The 22,517-nt window shown below is 37.0% G+C and overlaps 6 protein-coding genes and 1 pseudogene across 6 annotated transcripts; 3 read left to right on the top strand and 4 right to left on the bottom strand.

Moving 5' to 3' along the window:
* Positions 1 to 555: 555 nt before the first annotated feature.
* Positions 556 to 4,263, bottom strand: LOC104730352 (WD-40 repeat-containing protein MSI5). Its single transcript, XM_010449514.2, has 15 exons — positions 3,899 to 4,263; positions 3,311 to 3,371; positions 3,139 to 3,198; positions 2,976 to 3,038; positions 2,770 to 2,835; positions 2,576 to 2,650; positions 2,401 to 2,476; positions 2,115 to 2,310; positions 1,905 to 1,986; positions 1,742 to 1,815; positions 1,543 to 1,654; positions 1,356 to 1,430; positions 1,197 to 1,264; positions 1,013 to 1,112; positions 556 to 914 (listed from the first exon to the last, which is right to left on the bottom strand). Exons 1-15 carry the CDS (start codon positions 4,159 to 4,161, stop codon positions 813 to 815), a joined length of 1,473 nt encoding a protein of 490 aa, XP_010447816.1. The 5' UTR covers positions 4,162 to 4,263; the 3' UTR covers positions 556 to 812.
* A 191-nt stretch (positions 4,264 to 4,454) lies between these two features.
* Positions 4,455 to 6,109, bottom strand: LOC104730351 (uncharacterized). Its single transcript, XM_010449513.3, has 4 exons — positions 5,957 to 6,109; positions 5,739 to 5,839; positions 4,796 to 4,874; positions 4,455 to 4,700 (listed from the first exon to the last, which is right to left on the bottom strand). Exons 1-4 carry the CDS (start codon positions 5,957 to 5,959, stop codon positions 4,653 to 4,655), a joined length of 231 nt encoding a protein of 76 aa, XP_010447815.1. The 5' UTR covers positions 5,960 to 6,109; the 3' UTR covers positions 4,455 to 4,652.
* A 3,023-nt stretch (positions 6,110 to 9,132) lies between these two features.
* On the top strand, positions 9,133 to 12,287 carry LOC104730350 (cytokinin dehydrogenase 4-like). The gene is made up of 5 exons (XM_010449512.3): positions 9,133 to 9,935; positions 10,312 to 10,439; positions 10,881 to 11,138; positions 11,394 to 11,662; positions 11,799 to 12,287. Exons 1-5 carry the CDS (start codon positions 9,308 to 9,310, stop codon positions 12,088 to 12,090), a joined length of 1,575 nt encoding a protein of 524 aa, XP_010447814.1. The 5' UTR covers positions 9,133 to 9,307; the 3' UTR covers positions 12,091 to 12,287.
* A 368-nt stretch (positions 12,288 to 12,655) lies between these two features.
* LOC104730349 (CRM-domain containing factor CFM3, chloroplastic/mitochondrial) lies at positions 12,656 to 16,416 on the top strand. The gene is made up of 9 exons (XM_010449511.3): positions 12,656 to 13,654; positions 13,755 to 14,187; positions 14,274 to 14,404; positions 14,490 to 14,849; positions 14,928 to 15,084; positions 15,182 to 15,474; positions 15,558 to 15,617; positions 15,712 to 15,804; positions 15,895 to 16,416. The coding sequence occupies exons 1-9, from the start codon at positions 12,719 to 12,721 to the stop codon at positions 15,967 to 15,969; spliced, it is 2,538 nt and encodes an 845-aa protein (XP_010447813.1). The 5' UTR covers positions 12,656 to 12,718; the 3' UTR covers positions 15,970 to 16,416.
* A 20-nt stretch (positions 16,417 to 16,436) lies between these two features.
* On the top strand, positions 16,437 to 18,473 carry LOC104730348 (spermidine coumaroyl-CoA acyltransferase-like). The gene is made up of 3 exons (XM_010449509.3): positions 16,437 to 16,916; positions 17,149 to 17,406; positions 17,667 to 18,473. Exons 1-3 carry the CDS (start codon positions 16,464 to 16,466, stop codon positions 18,339 to 18,341), a joined length of 1,386 nt encoding a protein of 461 aa, XP_010447811.1. The 5' UTR covers positions 16,437 to 16,463; the 3' UTR covers positions 18,342 to 18,473.
* Positions 18,474 to 18,491: 18 nt separating this feature from the next.
* Positions 18,492 to 19,298, bottom strand: LOC147930189 (glutathione hydrolase 3-like). The gene is made up of 3 exons (XM_087479090.1): positions 19,089 to 19,298; positions 18,840 to 18,977; positions 18,492 to 18,749 (listed from the first exon to the last, which is right to left on the bottom strand). Exons 1-3 carry the CDS (start codon positions 19,281 to 19,283, stop codon positions 18,492 to 18,494), a joined length of 591 nt encoding a protein of 196 aa, XP_087335216.1. The 5' UTR covers positions 19,284 to 19,298.
* A 59-nt stretch (positions 19,299 to 19,357) lies between these two features.
* Positions 19,358 to 20,589, bottom strand: LOC104733217 (glutathione hydrolase 3 pseudogene; annotated as a pseudogene).
* Between the last annotated feature and the right edge of the window lie 1,928 nt (positions 20,590 to 22,517).

The raw sequence follows: 22,517 nt of genomic DNA, 5'->3' as shown, positions 1-22,517 counted from the left end.
TGTATGTGTCGACAATAAAGGTTTTTGTTTGGTTATAGCTACAATTAATCAATGATGAGAATCCAACAAAACCTATGGACACCCTATCTGATGGTCTTATATCTATGAAAGAGTAGTGTACTTAATGTCAGATAAGCCAAAACCCCATGAAAGGGTTAGTATGTACTAGATGTTTTTAAACGAGAGGGAGAGAGGTGAAAGGGAAGAGAGAATCTACTAGAAGATATTTTGCAATAAATATCCTCAAATGTCGCTACCTAACTCCCTCACCCCACAATCCCAAGAGTTTAACTCCAATTGTCTGCAAGTTTGCATATATGTCAGGTCTTTAAGATTGCATAACAACCCTGTAAAAGTAAAATTAGTGTCCGGTTCAACCTGGTTTATGCAGAACCGATTTTCTCGAAATGAAACCAAATCGATGTGAAAGAACCACAATTTTCTACCTGCTTTTGTTGTTGGAAGAAAGAACTGAATGGATTCAGTGAAACATTGGTCAAGTCAAGTACTTAATAATTAAGATCCGGATTTCATTCTGATGGTTTAGTTTCGTCATGCTTAACCAAGTTTGGATTCACAAGAATGGTTGAAAAATACAAGCAAGTTAGGTGCCTACCATTTACCCGAAGAAACAGAATCAAGAATCCTGAAAGATCACTGAAGTTTGAAATTTACCAATATTTTGAATTACTGGCCTACATAACCAAGTAATTTCCCCCACAAAACTAATGCCTAACTCACATACGCATACCGATTTCCGCAAAACTGCACCTAACCCGCAGCAACTTACTAATAGACATGGGATTACTTCCTCAAGGCTTGGAGGTACATGTGAAAACATGTGACTTGAACTTTTCTAGCTCTGTTAAGACTTCCTCTTCCGCTCTGTAAATCAAGTCGCTCAACCGCCATATCTGCATAATTAACAATCATAACAAAGTTTTCAAATTTACCAAGAAAATTAATGATAGATAGGTTTCCCAGTAAATGCAGCAAGTTTTTTAAAAAGTACCTGCAATGTTCCACCTCCACCGCTACTCTCACAGTTATCAGAAACACTGACAATAGTCCAAGGGTCCAATACGTTCCAGTTGAATTCGACCACTTTGTCCCTAAAAAAATTTATACAAGGAGATTATAGAACTGAATAGAGTAAAAGGAAAATGAAAACAAGAGAATTAGGATGTCTTGAGAACCTGTGACCAGCATGCTGAAAGAAAAGTCCATCAGGACTTTTGGGTGCACGCTCGGACTTCTTACCAACCTGATGCACACACATAGATATATATATATGACTATGATGAACCTGAAAGTAAAAAACACTTTTTAATGTGAATCTGAAAAATTATACTTACCCTATCATAATCCCAAAGGTTCAAGAGACCATCTTCTGCGGAACTCCCAAACACAGATGATTTATCAGGAGACCACTGTATTGATTACAAAGCAGTGTCACTGGAGTCTGGAGATAGGTATTCTCACATGCAGGACTAAAAATATGAAGAAAGAAAAAACACAGAACTAGGGGCATGTTGTTGAAACCTGAACGCAAAGAACAGCAGCTTTGTGGCCTTCAAATGTGTAGACAGGTGAACCAACTCCATTAGAGGTCAGGTTTCGGCGGTCAAACACACGGACAGTGTTATCTGCTGACCTGGACAAATGGTGTAGAAAAGTTGAGTGAGAGAACAGTAACATCTTTGTAGTTTTGGACAAGCAATCAAGTGTGGAAAATCAATACCCTGTCAGGATCAAATTGTTGTCATGAGAATTCCAATCGACGCAATGAAGATCAGCATCATGTGCCTTCTCAACCTGCCAGCACACAGAAATAAACAGATGGAAACTGAAAACCGAAAGGTCAAACAAAGAACTCCAATATGGCTAAAAAGATAGAAAGGTACCTTCGTGGCAGGATTAGTGCCAGTTCTTGCGTCCCATAGCATTAGGCAAGAATCATCACCAACACTGCAGAATTCCTGTGCACTGCAGGACACAACAAAATATCAACGAATAAAACATCAGAAAAGTCTGTTCTCTCTCTCTCATCAGAAAATTCTGCATTTGAATATAAACTTAGAGCCTAAAACAAGGAGACTGCCCCAAGAAGTTACCTAGATGGACAGAATGCCACATCTTCAACTGTATCCTCGTGGCCATGATATACGCCTCGAGGGCCAACAGAAGGACAATCAGTTTTATTACCACCTTCACCAGTCTGTTTGAAGCTTGATCCAGGCGATTTGGAATCCGTACTAGCCATTGTGATATGATCTTGGATATTCCACAAAACAACGGACTTGTCCTTGCCTGCACGGAAGAATATGACACAAAGATAGAACCAATACAAACTTGCAGCAAACCTCCAAGATATGACACAAAGATAGAACCAGTACAAACCTCCAGAGAGAACAAAAGGTTCGGTTGAGCACATTGCAAGAGCATATTCAGCATTATCCTGATGCCCAGTTAGTAACTGAAAATAAAAGTTGTTCAGGTGATGCAAAAAAAGGTAGCACAAGCATATGGTTTCACACGGTGGGACAACACAACAAATATTATCACAAGGGCATACCAAATCCGGACAAGAATTTGGAGCTCCAGGAACAGCATACCGGTCTGCTTGAGTCTCAGTGTCCCAAATGAGAACCTGAAAACCGATATCTCATAATTGCATGACTGAAACTAGAACTACGTTCAAACAAAGATACTGAATCACGAAAGCAACTTTTTTTTATCAGGCTGATGACCCTAGAAAGCAGAGCTTACATTAGGACTGTCGGTGTGAGTAGCTACAATCTTGTTATTTTGCGGGAGTTCCCTGATTCTGTTGACCTGCGATTAATGAAGGGTACACATAAAAAAGTCTTTTTGCAGTAGTCAAAGTCCTTAAACGAAATGCATATTCGGTAAATCCATCTAACAAAGAAAAATGAGAATACAGGGATATCTCTTGAAAGGGGTGGAAATCACACCTCTCCAGGGTGGATGATGGTCTTGTACTTCTTCACCAACGGAGAGTGAGCCGCTTCATTAAGCTGAAAGCATATAAAGAAACGACATTTCAATAATTTCATCATCACAGAGAGTAACAAAAGGACAAAAGCACGAGCTTTGGTAGAAAAGAAAACTAATTACCTGTCTATTAACAGCTTCGCAATTGGCTATGACCAAAGTATTAGGCACACTGCCATTAGTCTAATGACAGAACCAAGAAACAAAGGTAATATAAGTAGCAATAGACAAACTTTGGATATAATTTTTCCTCCAGAAAAAAATGTTTAAACAACAAGAAAAAGCGCAAACCCACTTGTTCCGAGAGATAGAGACGTTGAGTCTTCGAAGCTGCTTGCTGAAGCTCTGGACCCCATCTGCTCAAATCAAATACGAGTTACAACAAAACGGAACCTCTTTACGCAAAAAATAAACACTTTCACTAAATCTTAGCACAGGTAAACATCTGAAACCAAAATGTAACAAAACAGAACACTAAAACCGAATTGGCCAACTGTTGTTACCAACGACCACTTGATCATTCTCCTATCAAAACAAGTTCCAGATGTTCAAAATGGAAACATCATACAGCTAATGAGTTACAACAGATCAAACTATAAGAGAAAGAAACATATAAAAACATGGAGGCCGAGCTAACTCACATCAACTGTATAAACCCTAACTAGAACATGTCCAAATCTCACAAATTCCAGAAAATTGCTAAGAAAAAATCCAAATCTATCAGCATTTCACTAGTAAAAGTGGGAATCTCACTAAATCGCCTTACCAAAAGCACAAAGCTTGAATTTTTATTTCCCGAAAAGGAAATAACTTTTCCAAAACAAAAAGATCGAAAACCCTAGAACAGAAGAAAAAGAAACCCAAAACAAGAAAAAGCAGAGACCTGCAAGAGAGAGAGGGCCAGACGAGGGCATGGTTGGCAAACGAATCATAGAGAATGGGAACAAGAGCCTTCCACTGAGAGAACTTGTCCTCAACAGTGGCCTTGTGACTCTGCTGTTGAGAAAACGGTGACTGAGAAGACTCTTCATTTTTCTTGGGTTTACGAACTCTCGTCTTCGGCACAATGGCCGTCACCGGAGTCCTGGATACTCTTCTTCTCGGCCTGGTGGCTTGAACAGTCGCAGCAGCTTCTTCGCTCTCCATGTCCCTTTTTCTCTCTTCTCCTTTGTTTTTTTTTTTAATATTATATTTTATGCCACCTGGAGTAAACTTCGTCCCGGGAAATACTAAATATGCAAATCCTTAAACCCAGCGAATAAAAGAATTTCCTCAAAATAAGTTGTTCAGTTTGACAATTCACTTACCATCATCACATAAAAGTTGTGTTAACATTTTGATTATGGGTTAAAATCAGTATCTTCCTCATGACAAAGCTAGTTCTGATTGATAGGAATATGGAGTAATTAATTAACTTAACGACGCATACGCTGTTCTAATAGCGGCCAAATCTAAAGTCGATAATTAGCACTCAAAAGCACAAGATAATTAATTGCAAGTTTGCAACTTGGTGTTTAAAGACTACTTCTCAAAGTCTAACAACATTCATAACTCTGATTTCACTTGAACAAAGATAGATAAATCTGTAACTTGTTTTTGTCTTTGAACTAGATGGCAATAATACTGAGGAAGAAGGATTAGACATAAACACCACTAGCAAGAAGCAAAAACAACGATCCAAAACCCTGCAAATGAACAGATTTCAAACCCAACATTAGGTTTATTTATGTAAGACAGATATTAAAGACAAGAGAATGATTGAGAAGAAGAGAAGCCATACCAAGAAAACAGATGCAACTGCTGAAGTAGCTAGCTCCTTTCCGAGGCTTCGGTTTTTCCTGGATGAGGTAGTTTCGTAGCTGCAACACAAATGTTATGACGGAGTAAGTTAAAACAACACTTTGATCAATCCTTGTGGGACTGCAGCAAATAACAGAAGTTTCTGATATGATTGGACTGCGGGTAACCTAATACGAATGGTTTCCAGTCTATCTTAAACTTTTTAACTCAAGGCAGGTAAATCCACTTGCTCGTAGCCCAGACGACTCGTTACTTATAACAAAATCGCGTCATATCTACTCGAACTTGCCATCCTTTAAAAAGTTGAGGCTCCTTGCTTAATGAGAATTATACAAATCTAACTTTCTTGTGTCTTAACTAAATCTATGATCAGTCATTTTGTTACATTCGATGAATCTATAAAGTACTGATTCCATAGGCTATCCTATCACCTTTACTCATTGATATATTGGGAGTCTTTATACCATGATAGCATGTAGACCTCACACATTTTCCAAAAGCTAGTTAAAGCGAGACCCCTGGCATGTTTTGTTACCACAAACTCTAGTATTTAAGAGAGATAAACCAAATCTAACAAAGAGAACATGAGAATGATGAACTTATAGCTTCCCAAAAACTAGCAATCGAGTATGCATTGTGAGCAGAAACCATATATAAGCAGTAACAGTGTTGGTCAGGCTTCAAATACAATGAAGAAACTAGAGTAGAGCCTTAGATGATTCATAATTCATAACCTAGTCATGACTACCACACAAAAAAGAGAACCCAATGACTAATCAAACTCTGGTACAATCAAGATGATCAAAGGGCATATCGAATCAATCAGGAACTGTTTCACTAATCTACCAATCAAGCAAATCAAATTGGGAATTAGGAAAGGCAATTTCGAAAAGATCTAGAGATCAGATCGAGTGTAAGCTTACATGAAGAAGATAGCAGTAATGACGAGTCCAATCGTCAAAGTGAAAACGGACAAAGTCGGATACAGCGCCACCGGAATCGGACTCGCAATCGGTTTCGCCGCCTTCTCACCGGAAAAAAAAAAGGATAAACAAACCAAACAAAATCAGTAATCATACAGCAGTAAACAAAGAGATCAAATTATCTGCGATTGAAAACACAGGAACGGATCTAGATTTACCATTTTTGCTAAGCTGCTCTTCTTCTTCTTCTTCTTCTTCTTCTTCGCTTCGATCTGAGGAACAATGAAAAAATAAGCCTTTTCTTCTTTTGACTGATCTCGCTTCACTAACACATGAGTCGCTCCCGGTTTGGACTTAACCGGTTTACACAAATAAGGAAATTTAATGGGCCAGTTAGTGTTTCAATTTAACAGGCCCAATTTAACTTGGTAAAGGTTCATATCTTTATTTTTTAATGTTAATCTATTTTTTTTGGAAGATTCTCAAAAATAACATAATAATAAGTTTTTTTTCCAAAACTTAGCACAACATCACTAAAATTCTAAAAATGATATTAATTAATTTTTCAAAATTAAATTTTAAATTCAAAATACTAAACCATACCCATCAAAACTATACCCTAAATGTGAAATTGAGAATCCAAACCTAAAAAGAAAAATTCTAAAAATTAATTTTAAATACTTTAATATGTTAAATAGTGCTATTTTAGAAATTTATGGAATGTATGTTATAGTTGTCCATAAAACTTGTTTTAATGCTATTTTAGAGCATTTCTCTATACTTTTAACACGGACTTTAGGCTATTTTAGGATATTTATTAATTATTACACAATAATACAACATTATAAAACGACTTTAGATTTTTGTATTACTTCCACTTCCAGTTCCAGATCCTTTTTGTATTGGTCAACAATGACTAATGAATTTTGTTTTTGTTTTTGTGGAAAAGACTTATAAAAGTGGTAAGGGTTTAACTTGTTGACCATTTACAAACAAAAACTTTTCTCAAAGAGGTGTTTGCGACTTGCGAATTGCGATACTAGATGACGAAAAACCGGCTGCCGAGTATATTTTCATAGGTGGGTGGGACATAATTTCGTAGTTAATTTGCTACCACATATGTTAATGTCTTTGGACGCAAGCGTTTTAATCGTCTAGCTAGAGACTCTATCAAATGGCTTATATAATTTAGCATTTTACTCGTTTGCTAGCTATTTGCAGATATTTTACGAATTTTTAGCACATGGATCGAACAAAATAATTCTGTCTGTTGTGTGTGAAAAAGATTTTGTGGGAGAAAAAAAAAACAATGGTAGATTCACTTTGAAAATCTAATCAACGTTCTAGTATGCGACTATATCCAAAACGACTATTTGTGGTTTGAAAACTACTGACTATAACATATATGCTTTTCATCTTTATATATATGGTGCACTAGCTAGCTAGAACGTTATCGCTTAACACATAACTCACCACTTCGATAGTTGTTTTTACACACGACTATTGTGTGGTATCAAAACTATACATATAATATATATATCGACTAAAAATGTATTTATATTTTAACATTGATTTAAATAAATCAATAATCTTACGGGTGACAGAGTTACAAAACAGTTTTCTTTGTAGGGCGTCATGTAATCACGGGACGGTGTGAGTCGGTGATATCATTCGTGTGCTTCACTCTCTAACATAGATAGCTGCAAAGTGAGTTGAAAAATTAAAAAAACAAGTCGATTTAATTATAATAATACATTGAGTTTCAATTTACCAATGACAACTCAATAGTGGATAGAGTTTGTGATTAAATAATCCATAACAAATATATAATCATAAGTGTTCGTACGTCTTACTTGGCATGTGATACTTTGTGAAGACGAAATGAAGAAACTAGAAAAAGTGAAGTTCGAGATGAAATGAGCCTTTTGCTTTCTCACGCTACTGAACTTGCGTATGTGTTTACAATTCTGCGCCGGTCCAATTGATTATAAAACATGCAATTTAATAGGAAAAAGGCAATACAAAACGACGCAACCAAAGGAAAATGGAAAACAAATATATATAAAACGATGAAATTAAGGGTATATGAATGTATGATCCATAATTAAGACCATAACCAATATTTTAATATGTAGTTTCAAAAGCTCAGCCTCAGCCGGTTAACTTAAACGAATCTAATACGTAAACACAAGTGTTTTCTTTGATTTATTCGAATGTAGTACATATTAATCAAATTTATTTTACCGACACATGTTCCATAAATAGAAAACACAGCTCGATATGAAGTTAGGGACACACTAAGTTATTACTATTACATGGTATTAACGAACACTTTGGGTGTCTTATATAATACAAGGTCGCATTTTTTTTTTTTTCAACCCAAATGGAAAAACATTTGAGATTAAACTTTAACCTGGAAAATGAAAAAAAAAAAGAAACTGAGATGAAACAAGACAGGTAACTTAAGTGAAGCAATAAATTGGGATCAAAGACTTAGGAAGGATGAACTATCTCTGAAAAGAAGGAAACTATGATGCAAGGAAGGTTCCTGAAGTACTCTCAGTGGTTGAATAAGAACTGGTTCTGTTGTAGTGTTCGCATATTCTTTTTACTATTATTCTATTAGTAGTGTTATTGTTATGGGAAAGTTTCAAGTTACGTTAATTGGACGAACTTTTTAAAGGAATATTTAACTGCCAACGGAACACTACTAGGGTGAAAAAATGTGTTATTTTATAAACCGGCCCACAGACTCGGAGTTTGGTCGGTTTCCACAAATCTCAAATTTACGTTATGTGATCTTTACTAAATAATCACATCTTTATAAAGTCAAAACGGAACTACCTCAACTACACTCAAATCTACATATATTTTTGTATTTGTATATCTCAACGTATATAATATTTTAAACTATTATAAAAGACTTGAAATTGAAATTTCGCACATTGTACTACAGTATTTTCTTAGCAGCAAAGACTTAATTTAACAGAAGATGATAAAAATCTAAATATCAACTTCATTATGCACACGTTAATCAATAACGGAAAACCGATCGAATATTAGTTCCTTTGGGAGTGTTGTTGAATATCTAGACTTAGTTGGTGTTCATAAAAAAAAACAAGACTTAGTTTTCTCAGTCCAACTTATATATTTCGATCTCCTAAATTGGACTGAGAAAACTATAATAGGATTGGCGAAATACTATACTATAAATATTTTGAAGTCAATGCAGTCAAATATTTATATTTTTAAAAATAAACACATTTTTATATATATATATATATATATATATAATATGGTATTGATTTAGATTTTGGACGAACAACTTGTATATCTCAATTTTTTGGCGTCAACAAGACTTGTATAAATATCAACATCAATAAAAACACGCAAAGATTTTCACGTGTACATTATCGTATATATATGGTCTCTCTGTGTGGTTCTATATACATCTCATCATACATCCTAATTGATCTCTTATACTAATCCCATAATCAACAAGACGCTAATAGTAATAGTATCTCATCCTCCGTCTCGTTTTCCCATTCACCTACTCCATTAATTAGAGAATGACTACGAATCTCGGTTTAAGCATCATCACCCTAATAACGCTTTTTATAAGTTTAACCCCAACCTTAACCAAGTCAGAGGAGGGCATTGATGTCTTCCTACCCATAACACTCAACCTCACCGTCCTAACCGATCCCTTCTCTATCTCCGCCGCTTCTCATGACTTTGGTAACATAACCGACGAAAGTCCCGGCGCCGTTCTCTGCCCTTCCTCACCCACCGAGGTGGCCCGTCTCCTCGGTTTCGCCAACGGAGGATTCTCTTACAACGGGGTCTCATCCATCCCCGAGCCTACTTTCAAAGTGGCTGCTCGGGGACAAGGCCACTCCCTTCGTGGCCAAGCCTCCGCGCCTGGCGGCATCGTCGTCAACATGACGTGTCTCGCCATGGCGGCTAAACCAGCGGCTGTTGTTATCTCAGCAGACGGGACTTACGCTGACGTGGCTGCCGGGACGATGTGGGTGGATGTTCTGAAGGCGGCGGTAGAGAGAGGCGTCTCGCCGGTTACTTGGACGGATTATTTGTATCTCAGCGTTGGCGGGACGTTGTCCAACGCTGGTATCGGCGGTCAGACGTTTAGACACGGTCCTCAGATTAGTAACGTTCATGAGCTGGACGTCATTACCGGTACGTATATAAACCAAAAACTTCACTAATTAATCTCTTTACAATTTTAATTTTTATAAGAATAGCTTAAGGAACGAAACAGTATCTATGGCCTTCTAGATGCTAAACTTTTTTGTCTGCAAGCGACTACTGTAGTAAGATCAGCGAGTTAATATTATATGCATGTGTAGTGGTGACTAACTGACTATAACATAATTTTTAAAAAATAACAAAAACAAATTTGATTCTTGAGGATAACTCACACGCCATAATCAGTATAAACGCAATATTTTTTAAAACATGTTTTTGTCAGGAAGAGAGATCCTTCATGCTAATTTGTGATTAAATTATTATTCGCAGTTTGTCGTTTTATTCATAATCTATACTTTAATTTCAGGAAAAGGTGATCTGATGACTTGCTCTCCAAAGTTAAACCCCGAATTGTTCTATGGTGTTTTAGGAGGTTTGGGTCAATTTGGTATTATTACGAGGGCCAGAATTGCTTTGGGTCATGCACCCACAAGGGTACGTATCATTCTATAACGTGATCAATTTAAAATAATGGTAGTAGTCGTAATTCTCAAATTGATTTGATTTGGTTTGGAACGTATCTTGAAGTCAACATATATGCTGATCAGTCCGATTTATTTGAATAAAATTCTATACAAATGTTGAATTAATCTCTGATATTGCTTACGTTTAGTTAGATTCTCCGTAGTCAATCCTAGGAGTTGCTCGAGTGTAATATTGGCTTATGCTTGCAAATCTTGTTGATGTCAATATTTAATTTTATATATTACCCACGTATGTCTTATATATATATATAGTTAAAAACTTTTACATAAGACTTAAAGTAAAAGTTATGTTCTACATATGATGATTCTGTTATTTACTTATAAAAAATTAGACCATACAATCTAACGAAGATACTAATGGATTAATTTATTGATATACAATATAATGCAGGTGAAATGGTCTCGCATACTCTACAGTGACTTCTCGGCTTTTAAAAGAGACCAAGAGCGTTTGATATCAATGACCAATGATCTTGGAGTTGACTTTTTGGAAGGTCAACTGATGATGTCCAACGGCATCGTAGACACCTCTTTTTTTCCACTCTCCGATCAAACAAGAGTTGCATCTCTTGTCAATGACCATCGTATCATCTATGTTCTCGAAGTAGCCAAGTATTATGATAGCACGACCCTTCCCATCATTAACCTGGTAATATATATAGATCACACTCATACACATAGAAATCTCTTCATGATGATTATCCTCACATGATGATCAGTATATAATCATCAGAACATTATCATCACCATCATCACTAATTTATCCTATGAAGCACAATAAATATAATACTAGATATAAATCATGAATTATATATATACGCTTTAACCGCCGACTCATACAAATCTACGAATCACGGTAACCATATCATCATATTAATTATCTAGCTCATATATTTGTTTGTAGGTGATGGACATGTTATCTAAAACTCTAGGTTTTGCTCCCGGTTTCATGTTCATACAAGATGTTCCTTATTTCGATTTCTTGAACCGTGTCCGAAACGAGGAAGAGAAACTCAGATCTCTAGGGCTATGGGAAGTTCCTCATCCATGGCTAAATATTTTTGTCCCGAAATCTCGAATTCTAGATTTTCATGATGGTGTTATCAGTGGCCTTCTTCTCAACCAAACCGCAACTGCTGGTGTTACTCTCTTTTATCCCACAAACCGAAACAAGTAATTCATTTTAATTCTGTATATTTTTGTTTTGAACGTACGTTCGATGCCATATAAGATATAACAAAAAGTTAAAGTTATGTGTCCCGGTCCCGTTAACGTATAATTAACATGATTTTGTGTTGGTAATATATAGATGGAACAACCTCATGTCAACGATGTCACCGGACGAAGACGTTTTTTATGTGATCGGATTACTGCAGTCAGCTGGTGGATCTCAAAATTGGCAAGAACTCGAAAATCTCAACGACAAGATAATTCAGTTTTGTGAAAACTCGGGAATTAAGATTAAAGAATATTTGATGCATTATACAAGAAAAGAAGATTGGATTAAGCATTTTGGACCAAAGTGGTATGATTTCTTGAGGAGGAAAATTATGTTTGATCCCAAAAGACTATTGTCTCCGGGACAAGACATCTTTAATTAACTTGTTTACATGTAATCTTCTTATTATGTAACTTTAGAACGTGTCTTTAACATCATAACATGCACAGCCAAGGGACAAGTACGTTCATCGTCTAACTAATAAATACTAAATAGCTTAGTCATTTTGGTGTACGCAAGTACTCTACTTGTATTTTTTTCTCTCTCTCTTAATTTTAATTTAATGTGTCTTTTAATACTTTTCGTTGTCGTATCTTGTATGAAATACAGTATGTTGCTAGTCAAAAACAAAGAAAACAAATCATATTGTAGCCTCTCTGAAGTAAACGAACGGAACATTTTCTTTTATTAATAACTTAATACGTGGTTAAAACATTTTCTTTTACTAAATCAGTAACAAGGGACAGTAGTTAAAACATGTAAACAAAAATTATAAATTTTGAAAGTAAATTAGAACATACTTTATTAAGAAAAGAAAAAAAACAATTAACTTAATCATCTAAAAAAGTCACTACTATCAATTGTTTTATTTTATTTTATTCTGTCATAAAATGAAACGGCATGCATGTTGTACTGCTAAATAAAAAACGGAGTGCTCAATGTACTCTGTTTAAACGTTGTCGTTTTAAGAATCGTACAAAACTCTCTTCCTTAGCCAAAAAACTTCATCCATGGCGCTGTGTCAATTCCCACTGAATCTTCACACTATTTCCTCATCCACATCTTCGTCTCCTCAATTCCGTCGTCTTCAACCTCTAGATACCTCTGTAAATTCTAATTTTTTAACTCGTAGACTCAGATTTCGTAGCTTCAATCACACAGTTCGGTATAACACCCGAGAATCGAGTGGTGTCATCATCAGAGCCACCATTGATGTAGACACTCACCAGACGAAGAAGACGAAGAGAAAACCTAAACCGGGTTTCTTCGAAGAAATTAGCGATAAATGGTCTTCTCGAATCAGCCCTAAAACCGAGAAATTGCCATGGCAGAAGCGAGAAGAGCAATCTCAACATCATGAAGAGGAAGGAGAAGAAGAAGAAGATGATGAGGAAGAAGACGAATCAAGTTCGAATCTTTCTTCTGGGTATGGTTTATCTGGTAAGAGAACCGATTCCAATCGACTCTATTCAGCGAGTTTCCCAAGGCCAAGCGGATACATGTCTGCTCCATGGGTTAACAACAACGGTGGGTCTAAAGGAGTTAGCTTTACGACTAGCTCCGAGCAAGGAAGTCAAAGTTCGAGTTTTGATGATGTTTTTACTGTAGATAGATATAGAAGGGGTAACGATTCTAGCAATAGAACAGTAGAATCAGGTTTAGATGATGGTGAAAGAGGGATGATAGATTCAAGGAAAGGTAAGGGAATATGGAGAGCAAGGAAGAGTAATACGGTAGAAGCTGAGAGGATTGTACCAGAACATGAGTTGAGTAGGCTGAGGATTGTAGCTTTGAGAATGGTTGAGAGAGTAAAAGTAGGTTCTGCAGGAATTACACAGGCGTTGGTTGAGGCTATTCATGAGAAATGGGAGGTTGATGAAGTTGTCAAGTTGAAATTTAGTGAGCCTTATTCTCTTAATATGAAGAGAACTCATGAAGTTTTGGAGGTTAGATTCGAATCTTTCGTAAAAAGGAATGATCTGTTGTTCTTCCAGTTGAATTCTGAATAATGCGTTTGGTATTTTTGTTGTTTGTGGTGTTTAACAGAAGAAAACTGGGGGATTAGTGATATGGAGGTCAGGAAGCTCAGTTGTGCTATACCGAGGAATAAGTTACAAGCTCAAGTGTGTTCAATCATTTATCAAACAGAACAATATCGATACAGGCCCTGAGATCCGTCAAAGCGTAGAGGCAAGGAGTTACATACCAGAGGATGCAAATTACCCGAAGAATGTACCTAAAGAACAATTATCTGAGCTGTGTGAATTGAATGATTTGTTGGATGAGCTTGGTCCAAGGTTTCATGATTGGACAGGGTGTGATCCGTTACCTGTTGATGCAGACTTGCTTCCTCCATACGTTGAAGGATATAGGTGTCCGTTTAGGATTCTTCCCCAAGGTGTGAAACCTTGCTTGTCTAACACGGAAATGACAGAAATGCGTCGACTCGCTAGGACAAGCCCTCCACATTTTGCTCTTGGTATGCATAATATCATATAATCTTACTTTCTTTTAGTAGCAGTATATGTTTTCCTAAGTGATTGTTTCTTTATTTATCCTGTTTAGGGAGGAGCAGGGAGTTACAAGGTCTGGCTAAGGCAATGGTAAAGCTATGGGCAAGAAGCACCATCGCAAAAATAGCAATCAAACGCGGTGTGGAAAACACACGGAATGAGAGAATGGCGGAAGAACTTAAGGTTTGATGAATACCTCTATTCTTATATGCATACACACCAATATCTTCCGCGTGCTTACTGGTTTTTTCCTCATTCATTCGTGAAGAGACTTACCCGCGGTGTACTTGTTTCAAGAAACAAAGAGTATATTGTCTTCTACAGAGGCAATGACTTCATGCCCCCTGCAGTTGCAGAGGCATTGACCGAGAGGCAAAAGGAGATAACGGAAGTTCTTCAAACCAAGGAGGATCAAGCCCGGGAAATGGCTTCAACTAGAGTCACACTTATATCACAAGGCAAGTTGTCTAAAACCAAATTACTCGCTGGAACGCTTGCTGAGACTATAGCTGCAAGTTCTAGGTGGGCACCAGATGCAAGCAGCGTTGATATTGAGGAGTTAAAGAGAGAATCAGTTTCCATCAAAAGATCTGCATTGATTAGAGATCTCGAGCTAAGGCTTCTTTATGTGAGTATCACTCTTTTTCTTCTTCTTTTGGTATCTGATTTGCTCTGCCTTGATTTGATGATCTCTCTTTTGTTCCAGGGGAAGCAAAAGTTGAGAAGAGCTGAGAGAGCTTTAGCTAAAGTGCAGATGGATCTTGACCCATCGGATCTCCCAACTGATTCAGAAATAATCACAGAAGAAGAGAGACTTCTTTACCGCAAAATTGGTTTGAGTATGGATCCGTTTCTTCTCTTAGGTAAGCACAAAGACTGTTCTCACTCATGTGTCACGTTGAAAGCCAAAACGATCTGTAAAAAGAATTCGATTTTTCATGTTCTAAAAACATTTTACAGGAAGAAGAGAAGTGTATGCTGGTACCATAGAGAACATGCATCTACACTGGAAACATAGGGAGCTTGTAAAAGTGATAGTAAGAGGCAAATCTCTTCCGCAAGTCAAACATATCGCTATCTCTTTGGAGGCTGAGAGTGGAGGAGTATTGGTATCCCTTGATAAAACCATGAAAGGCTATGCGATCATACTCTATCGAGGAAAGAATTATCAGATGCCATTTCGGCTTAGGCCTTCAAACTTATTGACGAGGAAAAAGGCTTTTGCACGATCCATTGAGCTTCAAAGAAGAGAAGTAATGATGATAATATTTTTTACATGTAACTTATGTTGAAATCTTTCTGTTCTGATCAATATTGGTCTCTTTGTTTTTGTCAGGCACTGAAGTATCATGTTGCAGACCTAGAGGAACGGATTGAGCTGTTGAAGACAGGACAGGTTTGATTAAATTTTTCATTGCTTTTTACAATGGATCATCAATCTCTACTTCAGTCCCTTCTGAGTAAACAAACTATCATGGAAACTGATCCAGGACGAGGATATGGAAACCTGCAAGAAAAGTGATGGAGAGGAGGAAGAGAACTTGTATTTGAGAGTGGACGAATCTGATTTTTCTTCTAACGAGGTAAAATGATACCCTCTTTAAAAAAATTTGATTAGGATATGAAAAAATTACTTGAACTGTCATATCTGAAAATGGAACATTCTGAATCAGGATGAATCTCTAGAATGGGATTCAGAAAAGAATGAAACTTTCTTATCCTCGGTGGAAGCAGAAGAAGAAACCTGAACCGGTAACTTTACTCTTTCATTCCAATTTTGGGACGTGACAATAGAGCCCCTGTTATCTGATTTGAAAATAATAAGATGGCATGGATGTAAATAAACTCGTAATCGAATTCAGAGTTTAATATAAAGAAAAACTGAAAGATGAAAAAAGGAGGATCTTTTGTCTTTATGTTAGTTATTGTGGATGCTGTCTGCATTGTAAGTGTACACAATTCTTATCACATATAGCTTAGGTGTTGGGCTCATGAAGCGGTTCCGTTTCATAAGCCATGCAAGATTAAAATGTGTCTACTCCTCCATGCGTGCATACTACTTTCTGATGGAGGCTACCCACAAAAAACAAAAACAAAACTCTTTTTTTTTCTTTTCTTTAAAACATGCATATCAAGTTATCAACGTGTAATATTAACACAGTGTTAATAACACTTCACTATATAAACAAGATAAAGAGGTGGAGACGACAGCCTTAAATCATATTCACAATTTTTTTGTAAGATGACAGACCAAACCAACCCGAGCCTTCCTCTATTACTCAAGAAGCAATCATTTGAGCTTGTTAAACCCTCAAAACACACTCCTTGTGGAACTCTCTCGCTTTCTAGTTTAGACAACAACCCTCTTAACGAAGTTAGGCACGCAGTAATTTACGTTTTTGAGGCAAATCAAAAGAACCAAAACGATCCGGTCTCTTTGCTTAGGAAGGCTTTGTCCGAACTTCTTGTGTACTATTATCCATTTTCAGGCAGGCTAGTGAGACGAAAAAGTGATCGAAAGTTTCAGCTGGTTTGTAATAGGGAGGGAGTACCTTTTGCGGTCGCTACCGCAGCTCCTGATCTCCCCTCTCTAAACTTTATAGAAAACTTTGTTGATGAAGTTGCGTTGCCGCTTGTGCCAGAGATCGAGTTTAACTACGAAAATGAGATCGGTTATCACCCTCTCGCTATGCAGGTATCCTTTCGTTTATAAAATATGTATACAGGCTTTGAATGGTGATAAATGGGTAAAGCGAACTAATCTATATGTTACAAGGGACTAGACTGTTCCAATGTTTGGGCAGATGGTACATACTAGTTTTTCAGTTTTCTAGTTATATCTATTTATGATTTTTATTCATGTCAGCTATCAAATTATAAATTAATTCCTAATTTCATATCATATATCGGTCTTTTAAATTTTGAAGGTGACCAAGTTTCCTTGCGGTGGATTCACCATTGGTTTATCATTGTTACACGCGTTGTGCGATGGTTTAGGTGTGGCTAGGTTCGTTCATTCTCTAGCGGAGCTGGCCGGCGGAAAGAGTGAGCCATCGGTACTGCCGGTATGGCAGAGAGAGCGGCTAGTTAGGGAAATAGATAATGAACCGGCTAAACTTCCATGCGGTGTCGGTTCTAGAGCGAGTCTTTTGGCAACTTCCCCATATATGTCAAGTAACGATTGGGTATGTTTACATATTTGATCGATAAAATTTGATGTTCTTTAAACGACTTCACTTCACTTTATTTTTTGTTATCTAATTTTTTAGAAAAAAAAATAACTAAAATGGAGAGAACTTTCTAAACTAAAATAGTTCCTGTTTTGTTTTAAGAAAATATCAAAATAGCACTGATATATATATTTTTTTGGGTTTTTACTAATTACTATTCAATAGACATGATCACTTAAGTAAAATTATCAATTGTGTACACATACGGTCCACAGGTTACAGAGATAATAAGCATTAAGGATGGCAATATAAAAATGCTTAAAGACACTTTGGTCAGGGAATGCGAAATGCCCAAGGAGACTTTCACTACTTATGAAATTCTTAGTTCGTGCATATGGAAATCAAGATCTCGAGCCCTAAACCTAGATCTTGACAAGATCAGTGTCCTTTGCATAGTTGTGGGAATTGGACATGTTCTTGATCCGCCACTGTCGGAGGGTTACTATGGCAACTCAGTCGTAGACGTGTATATCGAATTAACCGCCAGAGAGCTCCATGAATTATCTATCTCTGACATTGTGAAAATCGTGAAGGGAGCCAAGAAAAAAGCTTATGACAAGAGGTACATCGAGGAGGAGATAATAAACATAGAGAGGATGATTAAGGAGGATGCAAAATCGGACCCGGTAGTCGATGGCTTATTGGTTATGACCGATGTAAGAAATATCAAGTTGTTTGGCTCGATGGATTTTGGTTGGAATGATCCTGTGAATATGAGGTTTCTGACGTTTCAAGAAAGCGCCAGAAACATGGTGATGATCTTGGGACCATCCAAGTTCGATCCAGGAATGGAAGGTGGAGTTAGAGTGGTAATAACATTACCGAGAGATGCAATGGTTAAGTTCAAGCAAGAGATGGATGCTATGTTGCAACTTCGTTCTCGCTTTTGATCTGTCTTTTCCTTTTTATTTTGTCGAGTCATTTTGCGTAACCTTAGCTGCTTCCAACTAAAATATGTAAAGAACTCATCTTTTCTTGCATCTTATTTTCAAATTTTGACAAAACAAAGAAACAAACAAAAATAGCTTTTATGTTATGAATCAAACTGCAGCTGGCTTCCCATCTTTTCGAGGATCACTAACTGCGGTAAGTAAGCCCTTTAAAGGTTTCGATTTTTTCCCAAATTCTTCTTTCTTAAAACTTTGAACAATAAGTTGGACAATAGCTCCAACTGATAGTGATAGCGCCTTGAGATCATGTCCCCTCTCTGCTAAAAACATCTTGGTATCTTCTGGAACCCCTATGTGATCACCATTGATCACCGTGAAGTCCTCATATTCAACGACATTCGGTATCAACTGTAACAACAATAACAACCAAAAAGCATTGAGTATTTTTATTTTGAATGTTCGTAACATTTATTAAATAGTTTTTGAAATATGCATTACCCTATGGTAAACTCTTGCACTCTCTACCGCTTGTAAAGGTTTCATATTCAACACAAAGAAATTAAGGAACACTTGAAGCACCGCCGGAATTATACGCATTCCGCCAGATCCTCCAAGCACTGCCACCAACTCACCATCCTAGTATAAGAAAAAAAGTCGTACGTGGATTGTCATGGAGCGTAGTAAGATCTCATAGTATGCGTATATGAGTTATATGACACGAAAAATGGATAAATATTGATGGTAAACCTTGGTAACTACGAGAGGTGTCATGGAAGATAATGGTCTTTTGTTTGGTTCAATGAAATTTGTAGGCGCTGGAGGAAGCTCGTCGGGAGTGATCTCCGAAGGTACCGAGAAATCATCCATCTCGTTGTTTAGCACAATACCAGTGGCAGGTGATAAAACCCCGGCACCAAAAGGGTAGTTCACGGTTGTGGTCATCGACACAGTGTTTCTATCTGCATCCACAATGCAGAAATGACTCGTCCCATGATCCCTAAGTTGGCTCCACCGGTTCAAATAGTATTCGGATGGGAATGTCGTGTTGTCAAAAATCTTATTACGGATTTCATCCGCGTGATAGTGTTCGAGAGCATTTGGTTCATAGTGTTTGTTACGTTAACGAACTTAGGATCTCCGAGATCCATACGAGCTGCAAACATATGTTTCATTGCTTCTATAAAACGGTGTAGCCCGAGATCTTTTCCCGAAGCAGTGTAAAGGTTCGAGTAACTATCCAGGATATTCATAACCATCGCAAAACCGACTGTACCGCCTGAAGGAGGCGGCATTCCGTAAACCGTATAACCCATTACATCCACAGACATTGCATCCGTAACTCGGACTTTGTAACTTCTTAGATCATCCATCGTTATGATCCCTCCAGCGTTTTTCACATCGTTAACAAGCTTCTCCCCTACTGTACCATTATAGAACGCTCCCGGTCCTTGCTCGGAAATAGTCTCAAGACTCCAAGCTAGTTCCGGATTATAGCAAGTCTCACCAGGTTTCAAAACCTGTCCGTTTCTTGAGAAGACACTCCGAAAACCAGGGTCTTTAAGCATCATCGAAGCGTGGCTCGCTAAAGCCTGTCCGAGATATGGACGTACCACAAAACCTCGGGCCAACTCAATCGCCGGCTCGAAAAGCGATTTCCACGGGAGACGGCCATACCGTTTCCAAGCCTCCTAAAGTCCAGCTATTTCTCCCGGAACTCCCATAGACAAAGCGCCAACGGATTTCGCACTCGTATCGTTCTTATACATATCCTGAATCCATTCACAAGCTACACACATTATCTACTGATATAACTAAATCAAGAAGGATTTGTGAAATGTTTTAATTTACCTTAGAAGCAGCTAAAGGAGCAGTACCACTAGCCATTGGATTAACAACACCCACACATAAAGTAGTAGCTACGGCTGCGTCAACCGCGTGGCCACCTCTTCTAAGAACAGAGGTTTTGTGATGAATGTTCTAAACACAAAACAGTAAGAGTTGTGACGAGAAAAGTCAAATCACTATGCTACTTAAAAGAAAAAGTAGCTTGTCATCATTGCTCCTCGATTACTAGAACTGGAAGTAGTTTTAAGGAGAGAAACAAACCTGAACTTCCGACAAGAAACAGAACAGGAATCAGAACTAGTAAAAGAGCAATCTTTAGAATTATACTCAGTTTCTTCTTCTTCTCTACGACTGTTTCATGTTCGACACTCAGAAGAGGATCGGCAATGGTTTCTTGACCCATCTTGGATATCTATCTCTTTACTTCTTTCGATCTTGAGTACTTGTGATTCCAAGTTTTGGGATTTATAGAAACATAATTTACATTTTTTTAGGCTGCAGGCTCTAATTAACTACCGTCGTGATATGGTATCTCGTGTAGTAAATGTGTGTTAATTCTACACCAACTCTCACGATCGACGTACGTGTGTGAATCCCCAACCATGCACGAACAACTTGATTCCCCAACCTCACGAAGAAGTAAATGTACTACGACTACGAATACGTGTCGTGAAAAAACACAAGATAAAAAACAATACTATTTAATTATCCTAAGAATTATTTGTCACAACCTGCCCAACAAACGTCACAATTAGCGAACTCACTTACTAAACCAATTATTAAATAACAAGTTTAACCTACCCAGACTTGTATAGTAAACCAATACAGTTTGCGCATCATTTTTATATAACCCAAGTGTTTACATAATACATTATTAAATTATTAAATTTCACTAATTTATTAAAAAGAGCTAATTCAAAATTTAGGATGTTGAAATGATTTTGGTGTCGCATTAAGAATATCAAAATTTATATAGTACCTCGCAAGTCACCATGTGCGTAAATAATTACAGGATTGTAGATTATAATCTGAGAACACAATCGTAACAGCTACATTTTGATTATGTGTTGTACGTAACTCTAACCCGCAAGTTAGCATGGCCATAAGAAAAAGAGTTGATTCTTCTTTGATCAGATCAAGTTTCTTTTATTTTCTCAAATAACATTTCTGAACAAAAATAATATTATAACGAAAAAACTTGTAAAAATCATCTTAACATCCATCAAAAGTCTTTATCAAGACTCAAACACGTACAAATTTGTTTAGCTACATTTATAATCAATTTGTTTTAGGCAATATTCACAAAAACTCTAACCCACAGGTACGCATGAGCATATATATGTACAATTTGAGGTCCACATCAAATGCAGTTGGAAGATCTTATGGAAAACGTGTATTAAATCATCACCATAAAATCAGTTTTTTTAAAAAAATGTAACGGTCGGTTGAAAAACTACGAAATTTAAATTTGTTGAAAAGCTTATTAATGATTTAGCTTGTAGACTTGAACCTTCTGTGTCCGTCTTAAATTTTTTTTGGTTGCCCATGTCGTCGTCACCCTTAATGGATGGTGCTACCAAAGCTTAATGTTTTAGCTTGTAGACTTGAACCGTCTGTGTCCGTCTTAATTGTTTTTTTAGTTGCCCATGTCGTCGTCAACCTTTATGGATGGTACTACCGTCCTTCTCAAAACCGCTGTATTCCTTTATTAAGTGTCCATCTTAATATGGCAATTCGTAAGTCTGTCGTGTCGGCAAACAACCCCTAAGTGGCTAATTCTGAAACTCAAACAAATGAAACCAAAGGTAATAAAGTATTAACCAAAAAAGATTAATTAGGTGCTTAAAACTTTCCTTTTTTCTTCAATAAGTAGGCCATCGGACTGGCAGACATACTTACATTCCCTTCTATGAGAGGAGATCTTTGTTTGGTTGGGACGTAAAGGTTTCTTTATTTAATAGAAGCTTTTCAAGATGTTTTATAAACATTCTTCAAGCAAAGAGAATATAGATTTAACTCCTTAATTGTGAGAATAACAATAATGTAATAACTCTTGGTTTGATTTTACGCTTCACCTAAATTGTAGTTTACGATCTGTAATCAATCTACCTATACTGTTATGATCAAAGTGGTAATGAAACCATGTCTTGTCGTGTCATCTCAATTACAATTACTAATTTGGTTCTGTTTATATCCCACCAAATCTTGTTTTGAAGGTTCATACATCTTTTATCAACTTTACATGATAGAAAATGAGAACTTGATTACTGGTTTTTAATTTAAAGGCGTTGATATCGTTTTAAGACTTTTTTAACATTGGCCATCGTAAAC

This window comes from Camelina sativa, chromosome 12, assembly GCF_030686135.1.
Source record: "Camelina sativa cultivar CO46 ecotype springtype chromosome 12, ASM3068613v1".
NCBI lineage: Eukaryota > Viridiplantae > Streptophyta > Magnoliopsida > Brassicales > Brassicaceae > Camelina > Camelina sativa.
Note: the sequence above shows the minus strand (reverse complement) of the source record. Positions and strands in the feature narration are given on the sequence as shown.

What these genes read in the sequence shown, in the direction of transcription:
- LOC104730352 (XM_010449514.2), bottom strand. Translation starts at nt 4,161, where the DNA reads ATGGAGAGCGAAGAAGCTGCTGCGACTGTTCAAGCCACCAGGCCGAGA. An exon ending in TTTCAGCATGCTGGTCACAG is followed by an intron (nt 1,113 to 1,196) that starts GTTCTCAAGACA and finishes AAATTTTTTTAG; the next exon opens with GGACAAAGTGGTCGAATTCA. An exon ending in GTGGAGGTGGAACATTGCAG is followed by an intron (nt 915 to 1,012) that starts GTACTTTTTAAA and finishes TTAATTATGCAG; the next exon opens with ATATGGCGGTTGAGCGACTT.
- LOC104730351 (XM_010449513.3), bottom strand. An exon ending in ATTACTGCTATCTTCTTCAT is followed by an intron (nt 4,875 to 5,738) that starts GTAAGCTTACAC and finishes TTTGTGTTGCAG; the next exon opens with CTACGAAACTACCTCATCCA. An exon ending in CAGTTGCATCTGTTTTCTTG is followed by an intron (nt 4,701 to 4,795) that starts GTATGGCTTCTC and finishes GTTCATTTGCAG; the next exon opens with GGTTTTGGATCGTTGTTTTT.
- LOC104730350 (XM_010449512.3), top strand. Translation starts at nt 9,308, where the DNA reads ATGACTACGAATCTCGGTTTAAGCATCATCACCCTAATAACGCTTTTT. An exon ending in TGGGTCATGCACCCACAAGG is followed by an intron (nt 10,440 to 10,880) that starts GTACGTATCATT and finishes AATATAATGCAG; the next exon opens with GTGAAATGGTCTCGCATACT. An exon ending in TATCCCACAAACCGAAACAA is followed by an intron (nt 11,663 to 11,798) that starts GTAATTCATTTT and finishes GGTAATATATAG; the next exon opens with ATGGAACAACCTCATGTCAA.
- LOC104730349 (XM_010449511.3), top strand. Translation starts at nt 12,719, where the DNA reads ATGGCGCTGTGTCAATTCCCACTGAATCTTCACACTATTTCCTCATCC. An exon ending in GAACTCATGAAGTTTTGGAG is followed by an intron (nt 13,655 to 13,754) that starts GTTAGATTCGAA and finishes GGTGTTTAACAG; the next exon opens with AAGAAAACTGGGGGATTAGT. An exon ending in GGATCCGTTTCTTCTCTTAG is followed by an intron (nt 15,085 to 15,181) that starts GTAAGCACAAAG and finishes AACATTTTACAG; the next exon opens with GAAGAAGAGAAGTGTATGCT.
- LOC104730348 (XM_010449509.3), top strand. Translation starts at nt 16,464, where the DNA reads ATGACAGACCAAACCAACCCGAGCCTTCCTCTATTACTCAAGAAGCAA. An exon ending in ATCACCCTCTCGCTATGCAG is followed by an intron (nt 16,917 to 17,148) that starts GTATCCTTTCGT and finishes TAAATTTTGAAG; the next exon opens with GTGACCAAGTTTCCTTGCGG. An exon ending in ATATGTCAAGTAACGATTGG is followed by an intron (nt 17,407 to 17,666) that starts GTATGTTTACAT and finishes TACGGTCCACAG; the next exon opens with GTTACAGAGATAATAAGCAT.
- LOC147930189 (XM_087479090.1), bottom strand. Translation starts at nt 19,283, where the DNA reads ATGACCACAACCGTGAACTACCCTTTTGGTGCCGGGGTTTTATCACCT. An exon ending in CACCTCTCGTAGTTACCAAG is followed by an intron (nt 18,978 to 19,088) that starts GTTTACCATCAA and finishes TTCTTATACTAG; the next exon opens with GATGGTGAGTTGGTGGCAGT. An exon ending in GTGCAAGAGTTTACCATAGG is followed by an intron (nt 18,750 to 18,839) that starts GTAATGCATATT and finishes TTGTTGTTACAG; the next exon opens with TTGATACCGAATGTCGTTGA.